This window comes from Chenopodium quinoa, unplaced genomic scaffold (assembly GCF_001683475.1).
Source record: "Chenopodium quinoa cultivar QQ74 unplaced genomic scaffold, ASM168347v1, whole genome shotgun sequence".
Lineage (NCBI taxonomy): Eukaryota > Viridiplantae > Streptophyta > Magnoliopsida > Caryophyllales > Amaranthaceae > Chenopodium > Chenopodium quinoa.
Genome location: NW_018743510.1, coordinates 5,202,594 through 5,227,994, shown reverse-complemented (window position 1 = coordinate 5,227,994; position 25,401 = coordinate 5,202,594). Strand labels below are relative to the sequence as shown.

At 28.5% G+C, this 25,401-nt stretch overlaps 4 protein-coding genes across 5 annotated transcripts; 2 read left to right on the top strand and 2 right to left on the bottom strand.

Moving 5' to 3' along the window:
- Nucleotides 1–4,349: 4,349 nt before the first annotated feature.
- Nucleotides 4,350–7,522, top strand: LOC110739792 (protein FAR1-RELATED SEQUENCE 5-like). Of its 2 annotated transcripts, XM_021920276.1 has the most exons (4): nucleotides 4,350–4,571; nucleotides 5,148–5,711; nucleotides 5,975–6,957; nucleotides 7,440–7,522. In XM_021920276.1, exons 1-3 carry the CDS (start codon nucleotides 4,378–4,380, stop codon nucleotides 6,951–6,953), a joined length of 1,737 nt encoding a protein of 578 aa, XP_021775968.1. In that variant the 5' UTR covers nucleotides 4,350–4,377; the 3' UTR covers nucleotides 6,954–6,957; nucleotides 7,440–7,522. The 2 variants fall into 2 exon arrangements, with proteins under 2 accessions (XP_021775968.1, XP_021775967.1); XM_021920275.1 differs by lacking the exon at nucleotides 7,440–7,522 and having other exon boundaries at nucleotides 5,975–7,040.
- Nucleotides 7,523–8,309: 787 nt separating this feature from the next.
- Nucleotides 8,310–10,500, bottom strand: LOC110739794. The gene is made up of 6 exons (XM_021920277.1): nucleotides 10,330–10,500; nucleotides 9,861–10,041; nucleotides 9,609–9,737; nucleotides 9,196–9,339; nucleotides 8,866–9,069; nucleotides 8,310–8,576 (listed from the first exon to the last, which is right to left on the bottom strand). The coding sequence occupies exons 1-6, from the start codon at nucleotides 10,428–10,430 to the stop codon at nucleotides 8,448–8,450; spliced, it is 888 nt and encodes a 295-aa protein (XP_021775969.1). The 5' UTR covers nucleotides 10,431–10,500; the 3' UTR covers nucleotides 8,310–8,447.
- Nucleotides 10,501–13,802: 3,302 nt separating this feature from the next.
- Nucleotides 13,803–16,230, bottom strand: LOC110739791 (DNA ligase 1-like). Its single transcript, XM_021920274.1, has 4 exons — nucleotides 15,660–16,230; nucleotides 15,027–15,369; nucleotides 14,680–14,906; nucleotides 13,803–14,112 (listed from the first exon to the last, which is right to left on the bottom strand). The coding sequence occupies exons 1-4, from the start codon at nucleotides 15,737–15,739 to the stop codon at nucleotides 13,893–13,895; spliced, it is 870 nt and encodes a 289-aa protein (XP_021775966.1). The 5' UTR covers nucleotides 15,740–16,230; the 3' UTR covers nucleotides 13,803–13,892.
- A 6,459-nt stretch (nucleotides 16,231–22,689) lies between these two features.
- LOC110739789 lies at nucleotides 22,690–24,875 on the top strand. The gene is made up of 6 exons (XM_021920272.1): nucleotides 22,690–22,859; nucleotides 23,148–23,328; nucleotides 23,452–23,580; nucleotides 23,850–23,993; nucleotides 24,120–24,323; nucleotides 24,611–24,875. Exons 1-6 carry the CDS (start codon nucleotides 22,759–22,761, stop codon nucleotides 24,737–24,739), a joined length of 888 nt encoding a protein of 295 aa, XP_021775964.1. The 5' UTR covers nucleotides 22,690–22,758; the 3' UTR covers nucleotides 24,740–24,875.
- Nucleotides 24,876–25,401: the final 526 nt, after the last annotated feature.

The following is a 25,401-nucleotide window of genomic DNA, read 5'->3' as shown; positions in this document are numbered from 1 at the left end:
TACTAAAATGAAATTATTTAAATTAAATTAAAATGATTTGTACTAGTATATTATTTAAATATGTTGAAGTATAAACTTCTTAAATAACACATGTAAATGTCCCACGTTGAGAAAAGAAGAAAGAGCTAAACACTTTATAAGACTATGAGACTATTCCTTCTATTGTCATATAATTTTAGGATGGAACCTCCTTTAAATCGACTTGTGAAATAAACTTTTCAAACATGCAACACATATTGGTAGAAATATACGGTTAATACAGTATTAGACGACATTACCAAGTAAGCAAGTATATATTTTGGTAATTGTGTGTACTTTTTCATCTATACTAGACACCCAAATTTTCAAGTTAATGCATGCATGCCCTATAAGATGGCCTATACATTAGTATAAAGCCAAAGATTAAACAATATAGTTTAAATAGAGCTATACAAGTTAAGGTTTAAGATTTTTAAAAGACGCTCTTCCGTTGCAACTCCAAGATGGATAGTGTTGGAAGCTTGAAATACACAAACTTGTCTTGATCATAGTTTCATTGCCACTCTTTTTAAATAAAAATTAAAACAACTCTACTTGAAAACTACATTAACAATTAAGTAGAAAATACTCCGTACTAGTTATCATTTCCTTTAATTTTTTTTTTTATTTTCTTTTTGTAAGCCATTTCAGAATTTCATATCCTTAACCTATGAGGTGGGTTAGTAGTGATAAATTAACCTTTGCTCAATCTCAAATTTGTAATAAATAGGCTTCGATTGTTGTTATTGGATTGTGCTGTTGACTTGCTGTAGAGTAATTGACTTGTTGTAGAGTAATTGAGTAAATGCTAAGCCTAGTCAAACATTGTGTTGGTATATATTCATTTTAAACCCGCTAAATAAAATCAACTTTTTAAAATATATATATATATATATATATATATATATATATATATATATATATATATATATATATATATATATATATATAGAGAGAGAGAGAGAGAGAGAGAGAGAGAGAGAGAGAGAGGAAGGCTCATATAAGAACCCTCCTCTATATAAGAACCCATTATATATAAGAACTAATCTGGACCGTGGAATTAGCTTGATCTGACCGCTCAAAATGAATGATTAGTAATGGCATTTTTGTAATTTGAAGGAGTTTATTCAAATTCTTTTTCCTCTTCCTTCATCTAGTTATTTTATGTTTCTCAACTCTCAGCTTTCTCTCTCTAAAATTCTCAGCTTTCTCCCTCTCCTCAGTTCAACAGATTGGCGAAAGTTCATCAAATTCATCACGATATTTTCACAGATTTTGGATTAATTATTGTAAGTTTATTAATTTTATAATCAGATTTGTTTTAAATTTAATGATTTTTCATGCAATTTTGATGCGATTAATTTCATGCGATTATTTTGAGCATTTTCTATGTAATTGTTCTCAATATTGTTTAGCGAATATTTTGCTGCGATTTTGCTACGAATTTTATGCGATTTTGATGCGATTTTTTGCTGCAATTTGATGTGATTTTGTTGCGTTTTTATGCGATTTTTTCTCAAATCTTTCCCTGATTTTTGCGATTTGTATGCTGCGATTTTGATGCGTTTATTTCTCAATTTTTGCTGCGATTTATGTTCGATTTTTACTGATTAATTCATGTTTTCGTCAATATTTTTGCGATTTTTTGCGAATTTTCTATTCGATTTTGTTTTTGGCGATTTTCTATTCGATGTATATTTATTTTGCTCGATTATTTATCAATTCGATTGTTTGATTGTTCGAATTGTTTGTTCTTATTTTGATTTTTTTTGTTCGGTTTTCTTTTGCGATTTCGATGCTGTTTTATTTGCTGCGATTTTTTCTCAAAATTTTCCAGCTTTTTGCGATTTGTGTATGCTGCGATTTTGATGCGTTAATTTTTTCTCAAAAGGAAAAAGGAAAAAGGAAAAAGGGGGGTGGGGAGGCTGGGTGGGTCCCCGGCACAGGGGATCTGTTCACCGGCGAGGTTAGGGTTGGCTGGGTAGAGAAAGGTTAGGTGGCGGCTAGGGTAGCGACGGCGGCGAATTTGGTGGCTGGGAAGAGGAAAAGGGTGGTGGTGGTTTTTCCTTTTCCTTTTTTTTTTTTTTTTTTAATTTTATTATTTCTAGATTTTATATAGTTCACTATGTTCTAAGCAAAAGCAAATTTAGAACATAGCTATGTTCTAAACAAATTTAGAACATAAAGTAATTTACTACGTTCTAAGCAAATCAAATTTAGAACATAATTCACTATGTTATAAGGAAATTTAGAACATAAAGTAATTCATTATGTTCTAAAATAATTCAAGATGTTCTAAAGTTTTCCTTCTATGTTCTAAAATTTTCCATCTATGTTATAAAGTTTACTCTTTGTGTTCTAAAGTAATTCACTGTGCTCTAAAGTAATTCATTATATTCTAAACTATTATTTAACTATCTTAGCATGTTCTAAACTTTTATTTAGCATATATTAAGTTTACTCTTTATGTTCTAAAGTAATTCATTGTGTTCTAAAGTAGACAATCTTAGCATGTTTGTCAAAGCTTGTTTAATTAGCACTAGTCTTAACTTGGGATAACTTTTGCTTTAAAGGACTACTAATGATAGATTGATTATATAGCCAATATAATGAACCCACCTTAATGCAAGTAATCGATCATCAAATTACAATAAACGATGCTAAAGATAGTGTTTAGAAGTGCAAAAGGATATGATTAAACAAAAAAAAATTACTTTTGTGATTATCTCATATAGTTGTTAGTAGTTTTTCCTCTAGTTCAAGTGTTTTATATACATTAGCCTACTAGCTCAACGGGTAGAGCATTGTTTGAGTTTTTTCATTAATTTCATCAATTTCGTTTTCTAGTTTTCTTTTTCTTCTTCAATTTCCAGATTTTTCCAAATTTTATTTCTAGATTTTATTTCCTTTGCTTATTTCCAGATTTTTTATTTCCAGATTTTTCTGTTTTTTTCCTTTGCTTGAGTTTTTCAACATCGTTTTCGATTTTATCCTATTTTGTTTTCCAGATTTTTGATTTTTAATGGATTTTAATTTCTGGTTGCTTTTTTGCTACAATTTGTGTTTTTCAAAATAGGTTTATGCATATTGATGGATTTAGATGGTGTGCAACCTAATTATCCTTCTTCCTGTGTTACTCATTCAGGTAATTTTATTGTTTTCAATGTTTTAATTTCAATTTACTTACATGTTCTAAAGTTTCTTTACTATGTTCTAACATTTATCTGTAATGTTCTGAAGTTTTCTCTGTATGTTCTAAAGTTTTCTATATATCTCTCTCTTTATATTCTAAAACTTTCATTCTATGTTCTAAAGTTTACCTTCTAATTTTAAATTTTACTTTTTATGTTCTAATGTTTACTTTCATTGTATGTTCTAAAGTTAACCTTCTAGTTTAATTTTTTCACTTTATTGTAAATTTTATTATGTATGTTATAAAGTAATTCACTATGTTATAAGTATGTCCCTGATTTTATATGTTCTAAAGTTTATCCTTGATGTTCTAAAGTTTATCTTTGATGTTCTAAAGTTTCTCTGTATGTTCTAAAGATTTTTATGTATCTTTCTTTTATATTATAAAGTTTATTTTTATGTTCTATGTTTACTTTCATGTTCTAATCAGTTGTGATATTTATCGTATCTAGAGGTTGTTGGATCATTTAGCCCTGGTGGTACCACTAAGGAATGGATTCCAAGTGTTCCCGAGGAGTTAAAACCCAGTTTGGGGATGATATTTAAAGATCCTGAAGAGGGTCTTAGTTTTTATAAAGCATATGCAAATGCCGCTGGGTTTACTTCTAGGAAATCTACTACTAAAAGGAAGAAGAATAACAAAGATATAATTGCTTTTCAATATGGAGTTTGCAATAAGGAAGGTTTTAGGGCAATAAGAAAACCTATTGCTCAACAAACAGTTTATGAAGAAGGAAAAGTTCGTATTACTAGGAAACGTTTAGTCACTCGTGTAGGATGCAATGCTCACATATGTATGAGATATGATGCTGGAAAGTATGTTGTAACTCATTTCAAAGAAGAACATAATCATCCTTTATATACTCCAAGTTGTGCAAAATTTCAGAAGGATAATAGAAAAATGCATATTATGCATAAAAAGTTGATTATTGATAATTCAAAGGTGATTTATTTTTATGTACTAAATAATGTTTTTTTTTTGTTTTGATTTACTATGTTCTAAAGTTAATTCTTAATCTTAGTAATATTTTTTTTTTTCTAACAGGTAAATGTTGGTCCTGTGAGGTCTTATACTATGATGAAAGAATTAGCTGGATCACATGATAATGTTGGTGCATCTAAACAAGATTTCAAAAATTTTTTATAGAGATTTGAAGGCTTTTATTGATGGATCAGATGCCCAAATGTTTGTGGATAATTTTCAAAATAAGAAATTGCTCTGGAGTGCATTTTTTTTTTTCCTATGATGTTGATGAAGAAGATAGACTTTGTAGAGCTTTATGGGCTGATCCAATCTGTCGAAAAAATTATGCACTTTTTGGTGATATGGTTTCTTTTGATACCACATTCAAAACAAACAGGTGATGTTTTAAATATAAATTTCTTTCATAATGTAATTAATATTTTACTTTTACATATTAATTTTTTAAACATATGTTCTTATATTCTAAATATCATGCCTTGTGTTCCTAAACAAATATCCATCATGTTTTGATGTTCTAAACAAATATTCTTTATGTTCTAAACTATGTATGCCTTATGTTCTAAACATATATTGCTAATGTTCTACCTTATGCTTTAAAATATATCCATCATGCTTTTATGCTTTAAACATTATGCTTTTGTGTTTTACACTTTATTCTTTGTGTTCTAAACTAATATCCATCATGTTCTAAACATTATGTCTATATGTTCTAAAGTTTACTTATAAGTTTTTAAAGCTACATTGTATATTTTTAGTTTAGTGTTTATGTTTTAGAGTAATTCATTATGTTTTAAAACAACTATATTACTGCCACGTTTAATAATTAAATTAAATTACTATCCTCTAAAGTTTATCCTTAATGTTCTAAAGTATACCTCTATGTTCTACAATTTACCTCTATGTTCTAAAGTTTACCTCTATTTTCTGCATAAATAATTTGTGTATGTTACAGATATAATATGATCTTTGGTCCATTTACTGGAGTTGATCATCATAAAAAATGTGTTACTTTTGCGGCTTCTTTTGTAGCTCATGAGGATATATCATCTTTTGAATGGGTTTTCAAAACTTTTCTTAAAGCAATGGGAAATAACGAGCCTGTGTGTTTGATTACCGATCAAGACCCTGCAATGAAAGTTGTTGTTCGTAATGTTTTTCAAACTACAGAACATAGGTTTTGTATGTGGCATATTATGAAAAAGGTGCCTGAAAAAGTAGGTCGGGCGATTGCCCAAGACACTGATTTCTTGAAAAAACTGTGTTCATGTGTTTGGCATTTAGAGATTGAGCCGGCAGAATTTGAAGAAAAGTGGAACAAAGTTATTTCAGAATTCCATTTGAACGATCATGAATGGTTGGCATACATGTACAACATACGTGATATGTGGATTCCAGCGTATTTCAGAGATTTATTTTTGGGTGGCATTATGAGAACCACATCTAGATCAGAAAGTGAAAATAATTTTTTCACTATGTTCACAAATCCCCATCTCACTTTGATTGAGTTCTACATGAGGTAATAAGTAATTGTCTATATATGTTCTAAAGTTACTCTGTATGTTCTAAAGTTTTCCTTGTATGCTCTAAAGTTTTCTTTTTATGCTTTATAGTTTTACTATTTATTTTATAATTCTCTTTTATGTTTTCTTTTTCTCTTTATGTTTTAATAATATTTAGATCATAATAAACATGTCATGTATATTTATATGTTCTAATGTAATTCACTCTATGTTCTACAATTATCTTCTATGTTTTAAAGTTAATTTCTATTTTCTATAGGTTTGAATGTGCATTGGATGCTCAAAGGCACACTCAAAATAAAATGGATAATGATTCGAAGAATAAGCGTCCGGAGTGTAAGACTCCAATTCCTTTAGAGAAAGATGCTTCTGAATTGTTTACAACAACAATTTTCTATGAATTTCAATATGAGCTTGAAATTGGATGTTTTAATTGTGGTGTTGAGGAGATGAAGAAGGACAATGAGCTTTACATTTTCAATTTGAGGGAAGGAACTAGAAGGAGGACTTTTGATGTTGTTTTTGATCCAACTACCTTTGATACCAAGTGTTTTTGTAAAAAATTTGAACGTGATGGTGTGCCTTGTAGGCATATGATTTGGGTGTGGAAGGCAAGGATGTTAGAAAAAATTCCCAAGGCCTACATTCTAAATAGATGGTGTACAATGGCTTATAAGAAGCCCATTTTTGATTTAGAGGGTAATGTGTTGGAGGAATGTATTAATGCAGTAGATAAGAAAATGTTATTAAATGATTTGTGGTCTGAAATTCATGCTTGTGTGAGTTTAGTGCAAAACAATGAAGATGATCTTAGTGATCTTGTCAAAAAACTTCGAGCCATGAGGGTAGATTTGGAACAGAAGAAAACAAATGGAAGCAACAATCTTTCGAGCAAAGTTAAAGACATTGAAATGCTTATTGGAGCTAGTCTACCTTCTAATGTTTTAATCAAACCTCCTAAAATTTCGAAGAACAAAGGCACGGGGGTTCATGTTCCAAATCAGGTCAATGTTCCAAATGATGTCCATGTTCCAAATCAGGTTCATGTTCCAAATCAGGTAAATGTTCCAAATGATGTCCATGTTCCAAATGAGGTTCATGTTCCAAATAGTGACAAAAGAATGAAGAGTGACAGAGAAAAGTCTATTGAACAAAGTCAAAAGAAGAAGAGATTATGTAGAGCATGTGGGGAGCTTGGTTATCATGATAGTCGTAATTGCCCTGGAAAAGTCAAGTGATATTGTAAGTAAACTTTATTTTTAATTTTCTTATATTTATTTTGTTCTAAAGTAATTATGTTTTAAGCAAGTTTAGAACATAAAGTTATTCATATATGTTCTAAAGTAATTCAATATGTTCTAAAGTGTTTTCTCTTTGTTCTAAAGTTACTTTTCTATGTTCTAAAGTGTTTTCTCTATGTTCTAATGTTTATTCTTTCTGTTTTAGTGTAATTTAATATGCTCTAATGTTTAGAATATAAAGTTATTCATTTTGTTCTAAAGTTTTCCTTTATATTTTAACTTTTCTCTTTATGTTCAAAATATTTTCTTTATATGTTCTAAAGTTTTCTTTATATGTTTTAAAGGTTTCTTTAAATGTTCTAAAGTTTTTACTCTATATAATATCATGTGTTCTAAACTAATAGAAATGGCATGTTATAACATTTTTTAATGCTAAATTATGTGCTTATGTTCTAATATTGTTTTATTTTTTTTTCTTTACAGGTTGGTGAATATACTATTAATCCAGTTGCATGAGATGTTATATATTTAGAAACAATATCTCATTTACTAGCACGTAAAATATTATTCATGTAATTCTTAAAATATAAGAACTCAATTTATTTACTTTTAGAAACAATATATTTTTATTTCTTTTTTGTCCAATTATTATTCAGAGTATCTCTACTAGTGTTTTTCTTATCAATTTTTATGTTAATTAAAGTTGATTATAATGTTTTATAACATCTCCTGTCTTTTCATCTTCCCCCCTTTTCGTAATTATAAGTTGTTTTATTAAGTCAATTTGAACTACGAGTAATGATAGTACAAGCATTTTAGATACCTTTATTAAACAACATTTAGTTGAATCTTGCTTTAATCAACTTTTATTTATTCAAGTTTCTTAACATTGATTTACATATGCCTTCTTAGATATGCACTAAAGAGTGTATGCATTGTATTCAAAAGGAAAAATAAAGCAAAAGTAATGGATTAGAAGCAGCCAGTTTAGAACATAAGCAAATACTTTAGAACATAGATAAAAATAATTAGAAGATTAGCAAAATCAATAATTTGGACATGTAATAAGAAAAAAGTACAACATAATAAGATATAATTAGAATCAAGTTACCAATTGAATGCTTTGGAATCTTGTTACTTTGGCTGTTGTCATTTCTTGTTACTTTTTTTTAATTTTCTTATGTTCTAATGTTCTACACTTTAAGTTTTAAGTCAAAATTAATATATAATAATATATTCTAATATCCTAACTTTATAAGCATATAATTATTAAAACATAATCAAAAATACTTTAGAACATACCCATATAATTTAGAACATGAATATAATTTAGCATATAAGTTTATATGATATATTTTATATTAAAATTTTAGCATTTAATATGATTCAACAATATATTTCTTGTAACAGGTAAATACATAGAACATAAAAAATTACTGTTATATTCTTTGCAAATATCTCTCTACAAATATAAACTTAAGATCTTAACAATCATATATCCATTTTGTTCTCCTTTGACCACTTTTTTGATCTCCTAATCACTTTGTTCCGTTCTTCATTTACTTCTGCTGTTATTATCTTCCCACAATACTCCACTCTTAATTTTTTCATTTGGTCAAACTGCAAAAAAAAAAAAAAAAAAAGAGTAACTTTTAGAACATAAACATAAACATTTGGTCAAACTGCAAAAAAAAAAAAAAAGAGTAACTTTTAGAACATAAACAGAAATACTTTAGAACATAAGCATATAATTTAGAACATGAATATAATTTAGCATATAAGTATAAATAAATATAATAAACCATAATATATCTAAACAATAACCAAACCAAACCACAACACTAAAACCATAACACCAAAACCATAAACGAAACTAATTTAAAACATGTATCTTATGTTTTAAACTTACATTGTCTAATTCTAGTCCCGAATTCCATTGTTTTACAGATTCTCCTTCATATGTTTCCATGTGCTTCAACAGGAACACTCCACAATCATGTTTGTTCTTATTGCTCTTCCATGACATACTCAAGTTTCTTGTTTTGAAGGAGGATACAAAGTCACTCTTTATATTTGAGTCAATTGAGTGAACGAAATCAGCAAATGCATTCAACTGAAAAATTGGATAAACTTTAGAACATATAAGGTAAACTTTAGAACATAAAGAAAAACTGTAGAACATATAAGGCAAAAGTTAGAACAAAAGTATAATTAAAAAAATGTAAACTTGATGTCTTACCATTAATCTATGGTAATTTCCATATTTATTGTGAAAAGGAATATTTGGTGGAAGAAATATGTTGTCAATCAAATCAAATGTTCCTTCCACAAAGTTGACACACAGCAAATAGTAGTGATCTGGTAAAACGACCGGGAAGAAAACCTAATAGATAAACAGAATTAGAACATAGATAAGCAAAATTAGAACATAAGCATGCATTTTAGAACATAAGCATATAGATTAGAACACAAGCATATAATTTTTATAACATGTAGTTTAGAACATAAGTAAGTAGTTTAGAAGATAAATAAGTAGTTTAGAACATAAGTAGATACTTTAAAACATAGATAAAAATAATTAGAACATAAACAAAACCAATAATTAGAACATATAATAAGAAAAAAGTACAACATAATAAGATACCAAATTACCAATTGAATGCTTTTGAAGCTTGTTACTCCGGTCGTTGTCATTTCTTGCTGCATTCTATCAAACAAAGCCTTCATTCTATCATCTTGCCTTTCATTTGATTTGAAGTATTTTTCTGTACAACATATGAGCTGAAAAAGAAAAAGAAATTAAAACATAAGTAATTAGAACATAGGTGCATAGTATAATCTATATGAGAAACAAAAAGAATCTACTCTTAGAACATAGTTATAATTTTAAGTTCGAAAACATACATAGCATTCAGTACTGAAAAAGAATCTACTCTTCTTGTCTACACCACGTCTTTTATTTTCAAAATTCAATAGGCAAACATAAGCATCCACAACATTGTTCAACATGTGCTTATCTTCTATGAGACTATGAATCTCATCTCTCGTAATCGTTGTCCCCATGTTATCAGCATACAAAAGCTCCCTAAAATCAGAACAATAAAATCAGAACATAAGCATGTAGTTTAGAACATAAACACATAATTTAAAACATAAGAATATAGTTTAGAACATAAGTACCTATTTTAGAACATAAGCATATAGTTTTACACATGTACTTTATAACATAATCTCGTAGCTTAGAACACGCAGTTTAGAACATAAGAATGAAGTTTAGAACATAATTTATAGCTTAGATCATAAGCATATAGCTTAGAACATAAGCATATAGCTTAGAACATAAGCATATAATTTTAAAGTTTTAAAGTCTTACTTATTATCTCCTTGAGCAAACGCATACTCAGCTACCTTTCTATTGTCCACATTCTTGAAAAGTTTTTCATGTTCAACCATGAAAGGTGAACGCAAGTACATTGGAAGCTTATCCTTTCCTCTTTTTTTCCGTGTCTTTTCTTCTCCTTGTTTCCTACTTAATTCAATTAAAAAATATCACATAGATAACAAAAACCATAACTAAATCAAACCAAAATTTATTGATAACAAAAACCATAACCAAATCAAACCAAAATTTATTATTACCAAGTTCTAAATTAAAATTTAACTAAACCATAACCAACATTTGTTTTAAAGTTTACAAAATGATTACCCTTTCTTGTTCTCATTTTTTTCTTCTTTGTTCTTCTCTTCATTCTTGCTTCCTTCATTTTCTTTCTTCTCCTCTTGATTCTCCTCTTTTTCCTCCTTTTTCTTCTTCCCCTTTTCTTCTCTCTTCTCCTCTTGGATCTCCTCTTTTTCCTCCTTTTTCTTCTTCCCCTTTTCTTCTCTCTTCTCCTCTTGGATCTCCTTTTTTCCTCCTCTTTCTTCTTCCCCTTTTCTTCTTTCTTCTCCTCTTGCTTCTCTTCTTTTTCCTCTTCTTTCTTCTTCTCCTTTTCTTCTTTCTTCTCCTCTTTTTCCTCTTCTTTCTTCTCCTCTTTTTCCTCTTCTTGCTTCTCCTCTTCATCCAATGTAGGTGGATGATCTGGATTTAGAAAAGCACAATTTAGAACATTTGCTGTCACTTCTTCGTAAGTGAGTTCTGCTTCATTATCTTCTTGATTTTCTGGGACATCAAACCATAAGTAGAAACAATAAGGACACAACATAGAAATAGTTGGAAAAAATTTAGAACATTAGAAATAACTAGAATATAACCAGAAAAATTTAGAACACAAGAAGTAACTTTAGAACATAACTAATTTACAACATAATTATATTATTTAGAACATATGCACATAATTTAGAACATAATCATACAATTTAGAACATATGCACATAATTTAGAGCATAACTAATTTCAAACATAATCATATTATTTAGAAAATATGCACATAATTTAGAGCATAACTAATTTAGAACATAATCATATTATTTAGAACATATGCACATAATTTAGAACATAATCATATTATTAGAGCATATGCACATAATTTAGCACATAATCATATAATTTAGAGCATATGCACATAATTTAGAACATAAGAAAGTAGTTTAAAACATAAGCATCTGATTTAGAAAAAATTTAGAACATCAGAAATAACTTTAGAACATAACAGAAAAAATTTATAACATAAGAAGTAATTTTAAAACAAATCTAGTAATATTATTTCAAAAGAAAAAAGTTTGAAAATAATGTAAAACTACCAACTGCTGGTGAGGGGGTCAATAACTTGAAACTTGGAGGAGTTATATCAAAAGGTTGCTTCTTTTTTGGAGGAATTGGGGTTTTTGGTGACTCCTCATTCCTTTTCTCTTTCTTCTCAATTTTTTCCTCCTCGTTTCTCTCTTTTCTGTACAGCTCTTTTTCTTCTTCTTTTGATCCCAAATCTTCATAGCAATTACACCATAAAAATTAAGTATTATAGCAAATAGCAAAAAATAATTAGAAAATAAAAAGTAACTTTAGAACATAAGAAATATATACAATTAGGAGACAACCTAGAAATAGTTAGAATATAAAAAATTAAGAATTAACTTTATAGCATAACCAGAAAAAATTTAGAGCATAAGAAGTAATATTAGAACATATCTAGTAAATATTAGTACATAAAAAATGAATTTGAAAATAATGTGAAATTACCAACTACTGGTGAGGGAATCAACAAGTTTTTGTCTTTATTCTCTTCATTTCTCTCTTCTTTGTTCTTATCTTTTTCCTCTTCCTTTGATCTCAAATCTGCTTAACAATTAGAACATAACTAATTTAGTACATAACTAATTTAGAACATAACTAATTTAGAACATAATCATATAATTTAGAACATAAGCATGTGATTTAAGCGCATGTTTTAGAACATAAAAAAGTACTTTAAAACATAAGCATCTAATATAGAACATAAGTATAATTTGGAAATTAAGCATGTACATGTGAAATTACCAACTGTCGGTGACTTTGGTGACCTTGTTTCCTCGAATTTCTTCCATGCCTTATCCATAACCATATCCAATTCTTCAATAAATGCCGGTTCATCGAAGACATGTTGATCTTGGCTGAGTATAGAAGGGCTTTTCTTTTCTTCTTGGTTCACGAATGTCTATAAAATAAGAAATTATAATTTAGAACATAATATGCATAATATTTATATAAATTTATTATACTTTAGAACATAAGCTGAAAATACTTTAGAACACAACCAGAAAATACTTTAGAACATAATTATAATACCTTTGTTGTGTACTTGCACCATATGTTGTCTATGAGATGTTGCATTTTTCCTGTTGTTTCTTCCTCAACAAAAAGATCTTTTGCTTGTTCTAACATGCCATACATCTCTTTAACATTCGAGGCAAGTGTTTTTGCCAAATCTCCAAATTTGCTCAAAAAGCCCTTCATTAGAACACAAAAATATTTTAGAACATAAAGGACATAACATGGATAATTTAACAGAAAAGGATTAAATGGAGCATAAAATATAATTTACAATATAAACTAAATCATACCATCATGTCATTTCGAGAAGTTGTAGAACTAGAACCTATTGATGATTTTTCCATTCTCTTCTCTTTTTCCTTTTGTTTTGGTTGTTTCTTTTTTCCTTTTGGTGCCTTCTAGTATATAAATTATAAAATTTAGAAAACAACAACATAAAGTGTAGTGTTTAAACATAAACATATACAAATATCATACCACAATTGATTCCATTCTTTCCAAGAGTTTTCCATATCCAAATCCATGATCTTTTTCAAACTTATATCTCACTTGAATCCTTTCCTTTGTCCACACCGAAATTAGTGGACATTTTCTTGGTTTTTCTAACCCTCCTCTTTGTAGACGATCAAAATAGAATACCTATTTAGTACATGTTAAGAATTAATTAGAATATTTTTCACACATTTTCAACATAACAAGAATAATATATATACATAATGGTAAGAATTTAAAACTTACCATTAGAAAAGGTAAAGGACCTGTAAAGTAAGAATTTCCCTTCTTCCATACACTTACAGAATCTTTCAAGTGCTCAATCACAAATGTGCACCAATCCAATTCAGCAATTTTCTTTACATCCATACAACTATACAAGAATTTAATGTATAGTTGTGGGTTGTTTGTTGATCGAATGCAACAATTGACAACACATACCACAAAGTTCCAAAGAAATTCATCAGAAACTGATTTTTCCTTCTTCAATTCTTGAATTCTGTCAATCAATCTCTTGTTGGTTGGACTTCCCTTTTAGAGGTAAAAAAAACATATAAATTAAAACCTATGGAGATAATAAATCTATTTTAAAGCAAAAAACACTTTAGAACATAAGCAAAGCACTTTAAAACATACAATTTATAACATAAAATTCATACTTTAGAACATAAAATTTAAAACATAACCACATTATATCATCATACTTTTTTGAGGCCAAACTTGCTTCTCCAAGCTTTTAGAAACTTGCTCCATTTCAGATTTGACTCATTATTTGGTTGCTCAATCCTTTTGCCTCCCAATGGCAACCCATAAGCCAAATGAACATCAATTTCCTCCAAAAAGATTTCTTGTTTTCTCTTTGGTAACATCAAACAACATCTCTCCGTGTCAAAATTCGTAACCAAGTTTTCTGTCAACCTAGAATTATAATGAAAAATGTAAGATTTAAAGCACAATACAGCTATATTTAGAATATAATAGTCAATCTTTAGAACATAGAAGATTAAAACATTTAGTATAATATTTAAACTTTTGAACATAATTTAGAACATTATATAATAAAAAAAGTCTATTTTAGAACATAATAAACATACATTAGAACATAACAAAAAATTAATTTAGAACATTAGTGTATAGCAATTCAAACATGAGAGTTCATAATTTTAGAATACAAGAAGTAACTTTAAAACATAAGTAATTTACAACATAATCATATTATTTAGAACATATGCACATAATGTAGAACATAATCATACAATTTAGAACATATGCACATAATTTAGAACATAGCTAATTTCGAACATAATCATATTATTTAGAACATATGCACAAAATTTAGAGCATAACTAATTTAGAACATAATCTTATAATTTAGAACATTAGTGTATAGCAATTCAAACATGACAAATCATAATTTTGAACATAACATTGATAATACTTATGATTTTAGAATATGATTTTAGAACATAACATTCTACTACTTACGTAGAATTAATATGGATTGGTAAATCCAATTCCAAAAAGCCTCCAAAACCAATGTTCCGAATAGCTTGCTTTTGTTTTTCCGAAAGATTTATCAACACATCCTTCATGAATTGAGTAGGAGGTACTCTTTGATAAGGTTGCCTCTTAACTAGTTTATCTTGCTCATTAGCTTCTACTACTTGGACATCCTCACCATCTTCTTCTTTTTCAATCTTTCTTTTCTTCTTCTTCACATCCTCACCATGAATAGATAAACATAATTAGAACATAGATAAGCAAAATTAGAACATAAGCGTGCACTTTAGAACATAAAAATAAAGATTGTAAAGATTAAAGAGTATTATTACCTGAGTTTGATTTTTTTTATTGATTTTTTGTTCCTCCTCACTATCATCTTCCATCTCCTCTTTTTCATCTTTCTCTTTCATCTTTACATCACCCTTATTATCATCCTCACCATCATCTTTACTATCATTATTCTTGTCATCATCCTCAACATTATTACCCTCTTCTTCTTTTTGATCTTTTCCTTCTTCTTGATCTTTTTCTCTTCCTTCCTTTTTTTGCAATTTTCGAGGTGGTTGAAGCCTTGTTGGAAGTTTTCTATGTCTTATAGCAACACTTTTACTTTCAATATGCTTCTCAAATTCCGATCTATCAATTACTTCCGCTTCAACGTTTTCAACTTTCCTTTAAAAACAATTAAAAATAATTAGAATACAACTAACATTAAATAGAGTGCAAATATAAAGGGATAAGATGAACATAAACTATAATGGATACATATTAGAACATAATACAAATCTTCAGAACATAAGAGAAAATTTTAGAACATAATGGAAAACTTTAGAACATAATGGAAAACTTTAGAACATAATACAAATCTTTAGAACTTAAGGGAAAACTTTAGAACATATTGGAAAACTTTAGAACAAAATTTAAAACATAATAGGTAAAGTTTAGAACATTAGTTTAGTTACCTTTTTCTTACATAAGTAATTTCTTCTTCTTGTATATTAGTAACTCCTTCTTCTGATTTTTCTTCATTTTGGCCTTGCATTTTACTGCAACATTAAGAAATCAAAAACATTAGTAACATTCCAACATTATTATTATATTTTTGAACATAGGAATAATTTAGAATATGCTGAAAAATAGTTTAGAACATGCTAGAGAGTGAAAAACCCAAAATAGAATGAGTAAACTAGAAATTTAAAAGACAAATGAAACAGAAACATGATAAGGTTTGATTGAGTTTATTTTCAGCCCATGTTCTAAATTATTTCAACCTATGTTCTAATTTTTTCTTATGTTCCAAATTTTTTCTACCTATGTTCTAAAGTTTGTTTTCAGCCCTGCAATCACAAGTTCACTACTAACAACCCCTAACCAATTAACAACCCCTATGTTCTAAAGGATCCATTAAAATGCACAGTCGATATATAAGTGAACTCCATGCAAAAGGATCCGAAATACAATGCATAGTTCCCAATATGCTGAATTGCTGATTCTATAATACATCACCGCAGAACAAAAATGTCAACATAATTCACAATCACACAGGCAGCATTCATCACTTTGGAGTGCAACGAAAGGGTTGCAAGCTGATTGTAGAATGAAGACCCAATGAACTAGAGAAACTCAAGTATAAGACCATAAAAGGCCTGGAGAACACAAAGGAATCTGAGTCACCAAAGAAATAAATCCTCACCAAAGCCAATTGTCATGTTGCTGCTGATGGAGTCAAACCTTGCAAAGGTCTAGCATGGGGAAGAAGTCGAGTACCATATGCTGTTAGCTGAGTTTACTAATGAAAAGCTAATTAACATGCCTCAGTCTTGGTTTAAATTTATAACAAAACCTCAAAGAAATTAACCACCAGCCTCATAAAATCAAGCAATGTCACTGCGATCAAGCATATCGATCAAAGTCATTTTGACAACATTCTAATTTACGCCTTTTTTATGATTCCTCTTTGATTGTAATGTCACATCGTATTATGAACGAATTGACAGCGATGGGTCGGGATGATAACTGATTTTATGTTGTCTCTGTTCTAGATGCTCTATTATTGAATTTTCTTCGGTACATTTTCCCATTGAATAATTCAAAATATTAGCAAAATCGAACTAAAATCAAGCAAAATTCGAACTAAAATCGAGCAAAAATCAAACAAAATAATCGAACAAAAATCGAACTAAAATTGAACCCTAAATTCGAACACTAAAGCTATCTAACTTACTCAAAAATAATAATATGTGCTGGTAATTCGAGGCCTCTGGGTTGTGTCATGGGCGTTCAGTATAATATGAATTTTTTCATAAAGAAAAGATGCAAATAAATAAATAAATAAAAATGACTAGCCATTTATCCAAAAAAACCTATCCTCAAACTTACTCAAAAATATATCGAATGTAAAAACAAAATCCACTTGAACATCATGCTAATTTCATAGAAATTTAAACAAAATCGAAAAGAAAAACATACAAAATCGGCTTTAACTCATGCAAAATTCATGAAAATCAAATCGCAAAAATCAAAATCGCCAGTTTGCAAACATCATGCGATTGAAATCACAAAATCGAATTGAATATCATGTGAAATTCATAAAATTAGAACATAATCAAAGAAAAAGTACCTGATTTGAGCAATTTAGGTTGTTTTGCAGCAATTTGGGCTAGATTTTGAGATTTGAGGAGAGAGAAAGTAAAGAGGATTGAAAGTTTGAGGAGAGAGAAAAGTATGAACGTTTAGGGAGGGTTTTGGGGGATTTTTTTTTTGTTTTAATCTTGACCGCTCATCCTAATCTAATCCTACGGATGAGATTGGTTCTTATATAACTAGGGTTCTTACATAAGGAGGGGTTCTTACCGGATCCCTCCCCTATATATATATGTTCTAAAGTTTTCCAATATGTTCTAAAGTTTTCCCTTAAGTTCTAAAGATTTGTATTATGTTCTAAAGTTTTCCATTATGTTCTAAAGTTTTCCATTATGTTCTAAAATTTTCTCTTATGTTCTGAAGATTTGTATTATGTTCTAATATGTATCCATTATAGTTTATGTTCATCTTATCCCTTTATATTTGCACTCTATTTAATGTTAGTTGTATTCTAATTATTTTTAATTGTTTTTAAAGGAAAGTTGAAAACGTTGAAGCGGAAGTAATTGATAGATCGGAATTTGAGAAGCATATTGAAAGTAAAAGTGTTGCTATAAGACATAGAAAACTTCCAACAAGGCTTCAACCACCTCGAAAATTGCAAAAAAAGGAAGGAAGAGAAAAAGATCAAGAAGAAGGAAAAGATCAAAAAGAAGAAGAGGGTAATAATGTTGAGGATGATGACAAGAATAATGATAGTAAAGATGATGGTGAGGATGATAATAAGGGTGATGTAAAGATGAAAGAGAAAGATGAAAAAGAGGAGATGGAAGATGATAGTGAGGAGGAACAAAAAATCAATAAAAAAAATCAAACTCAGGTAATAATACTCTTTAATCTTTACAATCTTTATTTTTATGTTCTAAAGTGCACGCTTATGTTCTAATTTTGCTTATCTATGTTCTAATTATGTTTATCTATTCATGGTGAGGATGTGAAGAAGAAGAAAAGAAAGATTGAAAAAGAAGAAGATGGTGAGGATGTCCAAGTAGTAGAAGCTAATGAGCAAGATAAACTAGTTAAGAGGCAACCTTATCAAAGAGTACCTCCTACTCAATTCATGAAGGATGTGTTGATAAATCTTTCGGAAAAAACAAAAGCAAGCTATTCGGAACATTGGTTTTGGAGGCTTTTTGGAATTGGATTTACCAATCCATATTAATTCTACGTAAGTAGTAGAATGTTATGTTCTAAAATCATATTCTAAAATCATAAGTATTATCAATGTTATGTTCAAAATTATGATTTGTCATGTTTGAATTGCTATACACTAATGTTCTAAATTATAAGATTATGTTCTAAATTAGTTATGCTCTAAATTTTGTGCATATGTTCTAAATAATATGATTATGTTCGAAATTAGCTATGTTCTAAATTATGTGCATATGTTCTAAATTGTATGATTATGTTCTACATTATGTGCATATGTTCTAAATAATATGATTATGTTGTAAATTACTTATGTTTTAAAGTTACTTCTTGTATTCTAAAATTATGAACTCTCATGTTTGAATTGCTATACACTAATGTTCTAAATTAATTTTTTGTTATGTTCTAATGTATGTTTATTATGTTCTAAAATAGACTTTTTTTATTATATAATGTTCTAAATTATGTTCAAAAGTTTAAATATTATACTAAATGTTTTAATCTTCTATGTTCTAAAGATTGACTATTATATTCTAAATATAGCTGTATTGTGCTTTAAATCTTACATTTTTCATTATAATTCTAGGTTGACAGAAAACTTGGTTACGAATTTTGACACGGAGAGATGTTGTTTGATGTTACCAAAGAGAAAACAAGAAATCTTTTTGGAGGAAATTGATGTTCATTTGGCTTATGGGTTGCCATTGGGAGGCAAAAGGATTGAGCAACCAAATAATGAGTCAAATCTGAAATGGAGCAAGTTTCTAAAAGCTTGGAGAAGCAAGTTTGGCCTCAAAAAAGTATGATGATATAATGTGGTTATGTTTTAAATTTTATGTTCTAAAGTATGAATTTTATGTTATAAATTGTATGTTTTAAAGTGCTTTGCTTATGTTCTAAAGTGTTTTTTGCTTTAAAATAGATCTATTATCTCCATAGGTTTTAATTTATATGTTTTTTTTACCTCTAAAAGGGAAGTCCAACCAACAAGAGATTGATTGACAGAATTCAAGAATTGAAGAAGGAAAAATCAGTTTCTGATGAATTTCTTTGGAACTTTGTGGTATGTGTTGTCAATTGTTGCATTCGATCAACAAACAACCCACAACTATACATTAAATTCTTGTATAGTTGTATGGATGTAAAGAAAATTGCTGAATTGGATTGGTGCACATTTGTGATTGAGCACTTGAAAGATTCTGTAAGTGTATGGAAGAAGGGAAATTCTTACTTTACAGGTCCTTTACCTTTTCTAATGGTAAGTTTTAAATTCTTACCATTATGTATATATATTATTCTTGTTATGTTGAAAATGTGTGAAAAATATTCTAATTAATTCTTAACATGTACTAAATAGGTATTCTATTTTGATCGTCTACAAAGAGGAGGGTTAGAAAAACCAAGAAAATGTCCACTAATTTCGGTGTGGACAAAGGAAAGGATTCAAGTGAGATATAAGTTTGAAAAAGATCATGGATTTGGATATGGAAAACTCTTGGAAAGAATGGAATCAATTGTGGTATGATATTTGTATATGTTTATGTTTAAACACTACACTTTATGTTGTTGTTTTCTAAATTTTATAATTTATATACTAGAAGGCACCAAAAGGAAAAAAGAAACAACCAAAACAAAAGGAAAAAGAGAAGAGAATGGAAAAATCATCAATAGGTTCTAGTTCTACAACTTCTCGAAATGACATGATGGTATGATTTAGTTTATATTGTAAATTATATTTTATGCTCCATTTAATCCTTTTCTGTTAAATTATCCATGTTATGTCCTTTATGTTCTAACATATTTTTGTGTTCTAATGAAGGGCTTTTTGAGCAAATTTGGAGATTTGGCAAAAACACTTGCCTCGAATGTTAAAGAGATGTATGGCATGTTAGAACAAGCAAAAGATCTTTTTGTTGAGGAAGAAACAACAGGAAAAATGCAACATCTCATAGACAACATATGGTGCAAGTACACAACAAAGGTATTATAATTATGTTCTAAAGTATTTTCTGGTTGTGTTCTAAAGTATTTTCAGCTTATGTTCTAAAGTATAATAAATTTATATAAATATTATGCATATTATGTTCTAAATTATAATTTCTTATTTTATAGACATTCGTGAACCAAGAAGAAAAGAAAAGCCCTTCTATACTCAGCCAAGATCAACATGTCTTCGATGAACCGGCATTTATTGAAGAATTGGATATGGTTATGGATAAGGCATGGAAGAAATTCGAGGAAACAAGGTCACCAAAGTCACCGACAGTTGGTAATTTCACATGTACATGCTTAATTTCCAAATTATACTTATGTTCTATATTAGATGCTTATGTTTTAAAGTACTTTTTTATGTTCTAAAACATGCGCTTAAATCACATGCTTATGTTCTAAATTATATGATTATGTTCTAAATTAGTTATGTTCTAAATTAGTTATGTACTAAATTAGTTATGTTCTAATTGTTAAGCAGATTTGAGATCAAAGGAAGAGGAAAAAGATAAGAACAAAGAAGAGAGAAATGAAGAGAATAAAGACAAAAACTTGTTGATTCCCTCACCAGTAGTTGGTAATTTCACATTATTTTCAAATTCATTTTTTATGTACTAATATTTACTAGATATGTTCTAATATTACTTCTTATGCTCTAAATTTTTTCTGGTTATGCTATAAAGTTAATTCTTAATTTTTTATATTCTAACTATTTCTAGGTTGTCTCCTAATTGTATATATTTCTTATGTTCTAAAGTTACTTTTTATTTTCTAATTATTTTTTGCTATTTGCTATAATACTTAATTTTTATGGTGTAATTGCTATGAAGATTTGGGATCAAAAGAAGAAGAAAAAGAGCTGTACAGAAAAGAGAGAAACGAGGAGGAAAAAATTGAGAAGAAAGAGAAAAGGAATGAGGAGTCACCAAAAACCCCAATTCCTCCAAAAAAGAAGCAACCTTTTGATATAACTCCTCCAAGTTTCAAGTTATTGACCCCCTCACCAGCAGTTGGTAGTTTTACATTATTTTCAAACTTTTTTCTTTTGAAATAATATTACTAGATTTGTTTTAAAATTACTTCTTATGTTATAAATTTTTTCTGTTATGTTCTAAAGTTATTTCTGATGTTCTAAATTTTTTCTAAATCAGATGCTTATGTTTTAAACTACTTTCTTATGTTCTAAATTATGTGCATATGCTCTAAATTATATGATTATGTGCTAAATTATGTGCATATGCTCTAATAATATGATTATGTTCTAAATTATGTGCATATGTTCTAAATAATATGATTATGTTCTAAATTAGTTATGCTCTAAATTATGTGCATATTTTCTAAATAATATGATTATGTTTGAAATTAGTTATGCTCTAAATTATGTGCATATGTTCTAAATTGTATGATTATGTTCTAAATTATGTGCATATGTTCTAAATAATATAATTATGTTGTAAATTAGTTATGTTCTAAAGTTACTTCTTGTGTTCTAAATTTTTCTGGTTATATTCTAGTTATTTCTAATGTTCTAAATTTTTTCCAACTATTTCTATGTTGTGTCCTTATTGTTTCTACTTATGGTTTGATGTCCCAGAAAATCAAGAAGATAATGAAGCAGAACTCACTTACGAAGAAGTGACAGCAAATGTTCTAAATTGTGCTTTTCTAAATCCAGATCATCCACCTACATTGGATGAAGAGGAGAAGCAAGAAGAGGAAAAAGAGGAGAAGAAAGAAGAGGAAAAAGAGGAGAAGAAAGAAGAAAAGGAGAAGAAGAAAGAAGAGGAAAAAGAAGAGAAGCAAGAGGAGAAGAAAGAAGAAAAGGGGAAGAAGAAAGAGGAGGAAAAAAAGGAGATCCAAGAGGAGAAGAGAGAAGAAAAGGGGAAGAAGAAAAAGGAGGAAAAAGAGGAGATCCAAGAGGAGAAGAGAGAAGAAAAGGGGAAGAAGAAAAAGGAGGAAAAAGAGGAGAATCAAGAGGAGAAGAAAGAAAATGAAGGAAGCAAGAATGAAGAGAAGAACAAAGAAGAAAAAAATGAGAACAAGAAAGGGTAATCATTTTGTAAACTTTAAAACAAATGTTGGTTATGGTTTAGTTAAATTTTAATTTAGAACTTGGTAATAATAAATTTTGGTTTGATTTGGTTATGGTTTTTGTTATCAATAAATTTTGGTTTGATTTAGTTATGGTTTTTGTTATCTATGTGATATTTTTTAATTGAATTAAGTAGGAAACAAGGAGAAGAAAAGACACGGAAAAAAAGAGGAAAGGATAAGCTTCCAATGTACTTGCGTTCACCTTTCATGGTTGAACATGAAAAACTTTTCAAGAATGTGGACAATAGAAAGGTAGCTGAGTATGCGTTTGCTCAAGGAGATAATAAGTAAGACTTTAAAACTTTAAAATTATATGCTTATGTTCTAAGCTATATGCTTATGTTCTAAGCTATATGCTTATGATCTAAGCTATAAATTATGTTCTAAACTTCATTCTTATGTTCTAAACTGCGTGTTCTAAGCTACGAGATTATGTTATAAAGTACATGTGTAAAACTATATGCTTATGTTCTAAAATAGGTACTTATGTTCTAAACTATATTCTTATGTTTTAAATTATGTGTTTATGTTCTAAACTACATGCTTATGTTCTGATTTTATTGTTCTGATTTTAGGGAGCTTTTGTATGCTGATAACATGGGGACAACGATTACGAGAGATGAGATTCATAGTCTCATAGAAGATAAGCACATGTTGAACAATGTTGTGGATGCTTATGTTTGCCTATTGAATTTTGAAAATAAAAGACGTGGTGTAGACAAGAAGAGTAGATTCTTTTTCAGTACTGAATGCTATGTATGTTTTCGAACTTAAAATTATAACTATGTTCTAAGAGTAGATTCTTTTTGTTTCTCATATAGATTATACTATGCACCTATGTTCTAATTACTTATGTTTTAATTTCTTTTTCTTTTTCAGCTCATATGTTGTACAGAAAAATACTTCAAATCAAATGAAAGGCAAGATGATAGAATGAAGGCTTTGTTTGATAGAATGCAGCAAGAAATGACAACGACCGGAGTAACAAGCTTCAAAAGCATTCAATTGGTAATTTGGTATCTTATTATGTTGTACTTTTTTCTTATTATATGTTCTAATTATTGGTTTTGTTTATGTTCTAATTATTTTTATCTATGTTTTAAAGTATCTACTTATGTTCTAAACTACTTATTTATCTTCTAAACTACTTACTTATGTTCTAAACTACATGTTATAAAAATTATATGCTTGTGTTCTAATCTATATGCTTATGTTCTAAAATGCATGCTTATGTTCTAATTTTGCTTATCTATGTTCTAATTCTGTTTATCTATTAGGTTTTCTTCCCGGTCGTTTTACCAGATCACTACTATTTGCTGTGTGTCAACTTTGTGGAAGGAACATTTGATTTGATTGACAACATATTTCTTCCACCAAATATTCCTTTTCACAATAAATATGGAAATTACCATAGATTAATGGTAAGACATCAAGTTTACATTTTTTTAATTATACTTTTGTTCTAACTTTTGCCTTATATGTTCTACAGTTTTTCTTTATGTTCTAAAGTTTACCTTATATGTTCTAAAGTTTATCCAATTTTTCAGTTGAATGCATTTGCTGATTTCGTTCACTCAATTGACTCAAATATAAAGAGTGACTTTGTATCCTCCTTCAAAACAAGAAACTTGAGTATGTCATGGAAGAGCAATAAGAACAAACATGATTGTGGAGTGTTCCTGTTGAAGCACATGGAAACATATGAAGGAGAATCTGTAAAACAATGGAATTCGGGACTAGAATTAGACAATGTAAGTTTAAAACATAAGATACATGTTTTAAATTAGTTTCGTTTATGGTTTTGGTGTTATGGTTTTAGTGTTGTGGTTTGGTTTGGTTATTGTTTAGATATATTATGGTTTATTATATTTATTTATACTTATATGCTAAATTATATTCATGTTCTAAATTATATGCTTATGTTCTAAAGTATTTCTGTTTATGTTCTAAAAGTTACTCTTTTTTTTTTTTTGCAGTTTGACCAAATGTTTATGTTTATGTTCTAAAAGTTACTCTTTTTTTTTTTTTTTTTTTGCAGTTTGACCAAATGAAAAAATTAAGAGTGGAGTATTGTGGGAAGATAATAACAGCAGAAGTAAATGAAGAACGGAACAAAGTGATTAGGAGATCAAAAAAGTGGTCAAAGGAGAACAAAATGGATATATGATTGTTAAGATCTTAAGTTTATATTTGTAGAGAGATATTTGCAAAGAATATAACAGTAATTTTTTATGTTCTATGTATTTACCTGTTACAAGAAATATATTGTTGAATCATATTAAATGCTAAAATTTTAATATAAAATATATCATATAAACTTATATGCTAAATTATATTCATGTTCTAAATTATATGGGTATGTTCTAAAGTATTTTTGATTATGTTTTAATAATTATATGCTTATAAAGTTAGGATATTAGAATATATTATTATATATTAATTTTGACTTAAAACTTAAAGTGTAGAACATTAGAACATAAGAAAATTAAAAAAAAGTAACAAGAAATGACAACAGCCAAAGTAACAAGATTCCAAAGCATTCAATTGGTAACTTGATTCTAATTATATCTTATTATGTTGTACTTTTTTCTTATTACATGTCCAAATTATTGATTTTGCTAATCTTCTAATTATTTTTATCTATGTTCTAAAGTATTTGCTTATGTTCTAAACTGGCTGCTTCTAATCCATTACTTTTGCTTTATTTTTCCTTTTGAATACAATGCATACACTCTTTAGTGCATATCTAAGAAGGCATATGTAAATCAATGTTAAGAAACTTGAATAAATAAAAGTTGATTAAAGCAAGATTCAACTAAATGTTGTTTA

Coding starts and splice junctions, on each gene's coding strand:
- LOC110739792 (XM_021920276.1), top strand. CDS start 4,378: ATGGATCAGATGCCCAAATGTTTGTGGATAATTTTCAAAATAAGAAAT. Junction 4,572..5,147: donor ACCACATTCAAAACAAACAG/GTGATGTTTTAA, acceptor TGTATGTTACAG/ATATAATATGATCTTTGGTC. Junction 5,712..5,974: donor TTGATTGAGTTCTACATGAG/GTAATAAGTAAT, acceptor TATTTTCTATAG/GTTTGAATGTGCATTGGATG.
- LOC110739789 (XM_021920272.1), top strand. CDS start 22,759: ATGTACTTGCGTTCACCTTTCATGGTTGAACATGAAAAACTTTTCAAG. Junction 23,329..23,451: donor TTTTCAGTACTGAATGCTAT/GTATGTTTTCGA, acceptor TTTCTTTTTCAG/CTCATATGTTGTACAGAAAA. Junction 24,324..24,610: donor CGGGACTAGAATTAGACAAT/GTAAGTTTAAAA, acceptor TTTTTTTTGCAG/TTTGACCAAATGAAAAAATT.
- LOC110739794 (XM_021920277.1), bottom strand. CDS start 10,430: ATGTACTTGCGTTCACCTTTCATGGTTGAACATGAAAAACTTTTCAAG. Junction 9,738..9,860: donor TTTTCAGTACTGAATGCTAT/GTATGTTTTCGA, acceptor TTTCTTTTTCAG/CTCATATGTTGTACAGAAAA. Junction 9,340..9,608: donor GCTTCAAAAGCATTCAATTG/GTAATTTGGTAT, acceptor TTTATCTATTAG/GTTTTCTTCCCGGTCGTTTT.
- LOC110739791 (XM_021920274.1), bottom strand. CDS start 15,739: ATGCAAGGCCAAAATGAAGAAAAATCAGAAGAAGGAGTTACTAATATA. Junction 15,370..15,659: donor ATTACTTATGTAAGAAAAAG/GTAACTAAACTA, acceptor TTGTTTTTAAAG/GAAAGTTGAAAACGTTGAAG. Junction 14,113..14,679: donor CCAATCCATATTAATTCTAC/GTAAGTAGTAGA, acceptor TTATAATTCTAG/GTTGACAGAAAACTTGGTTA.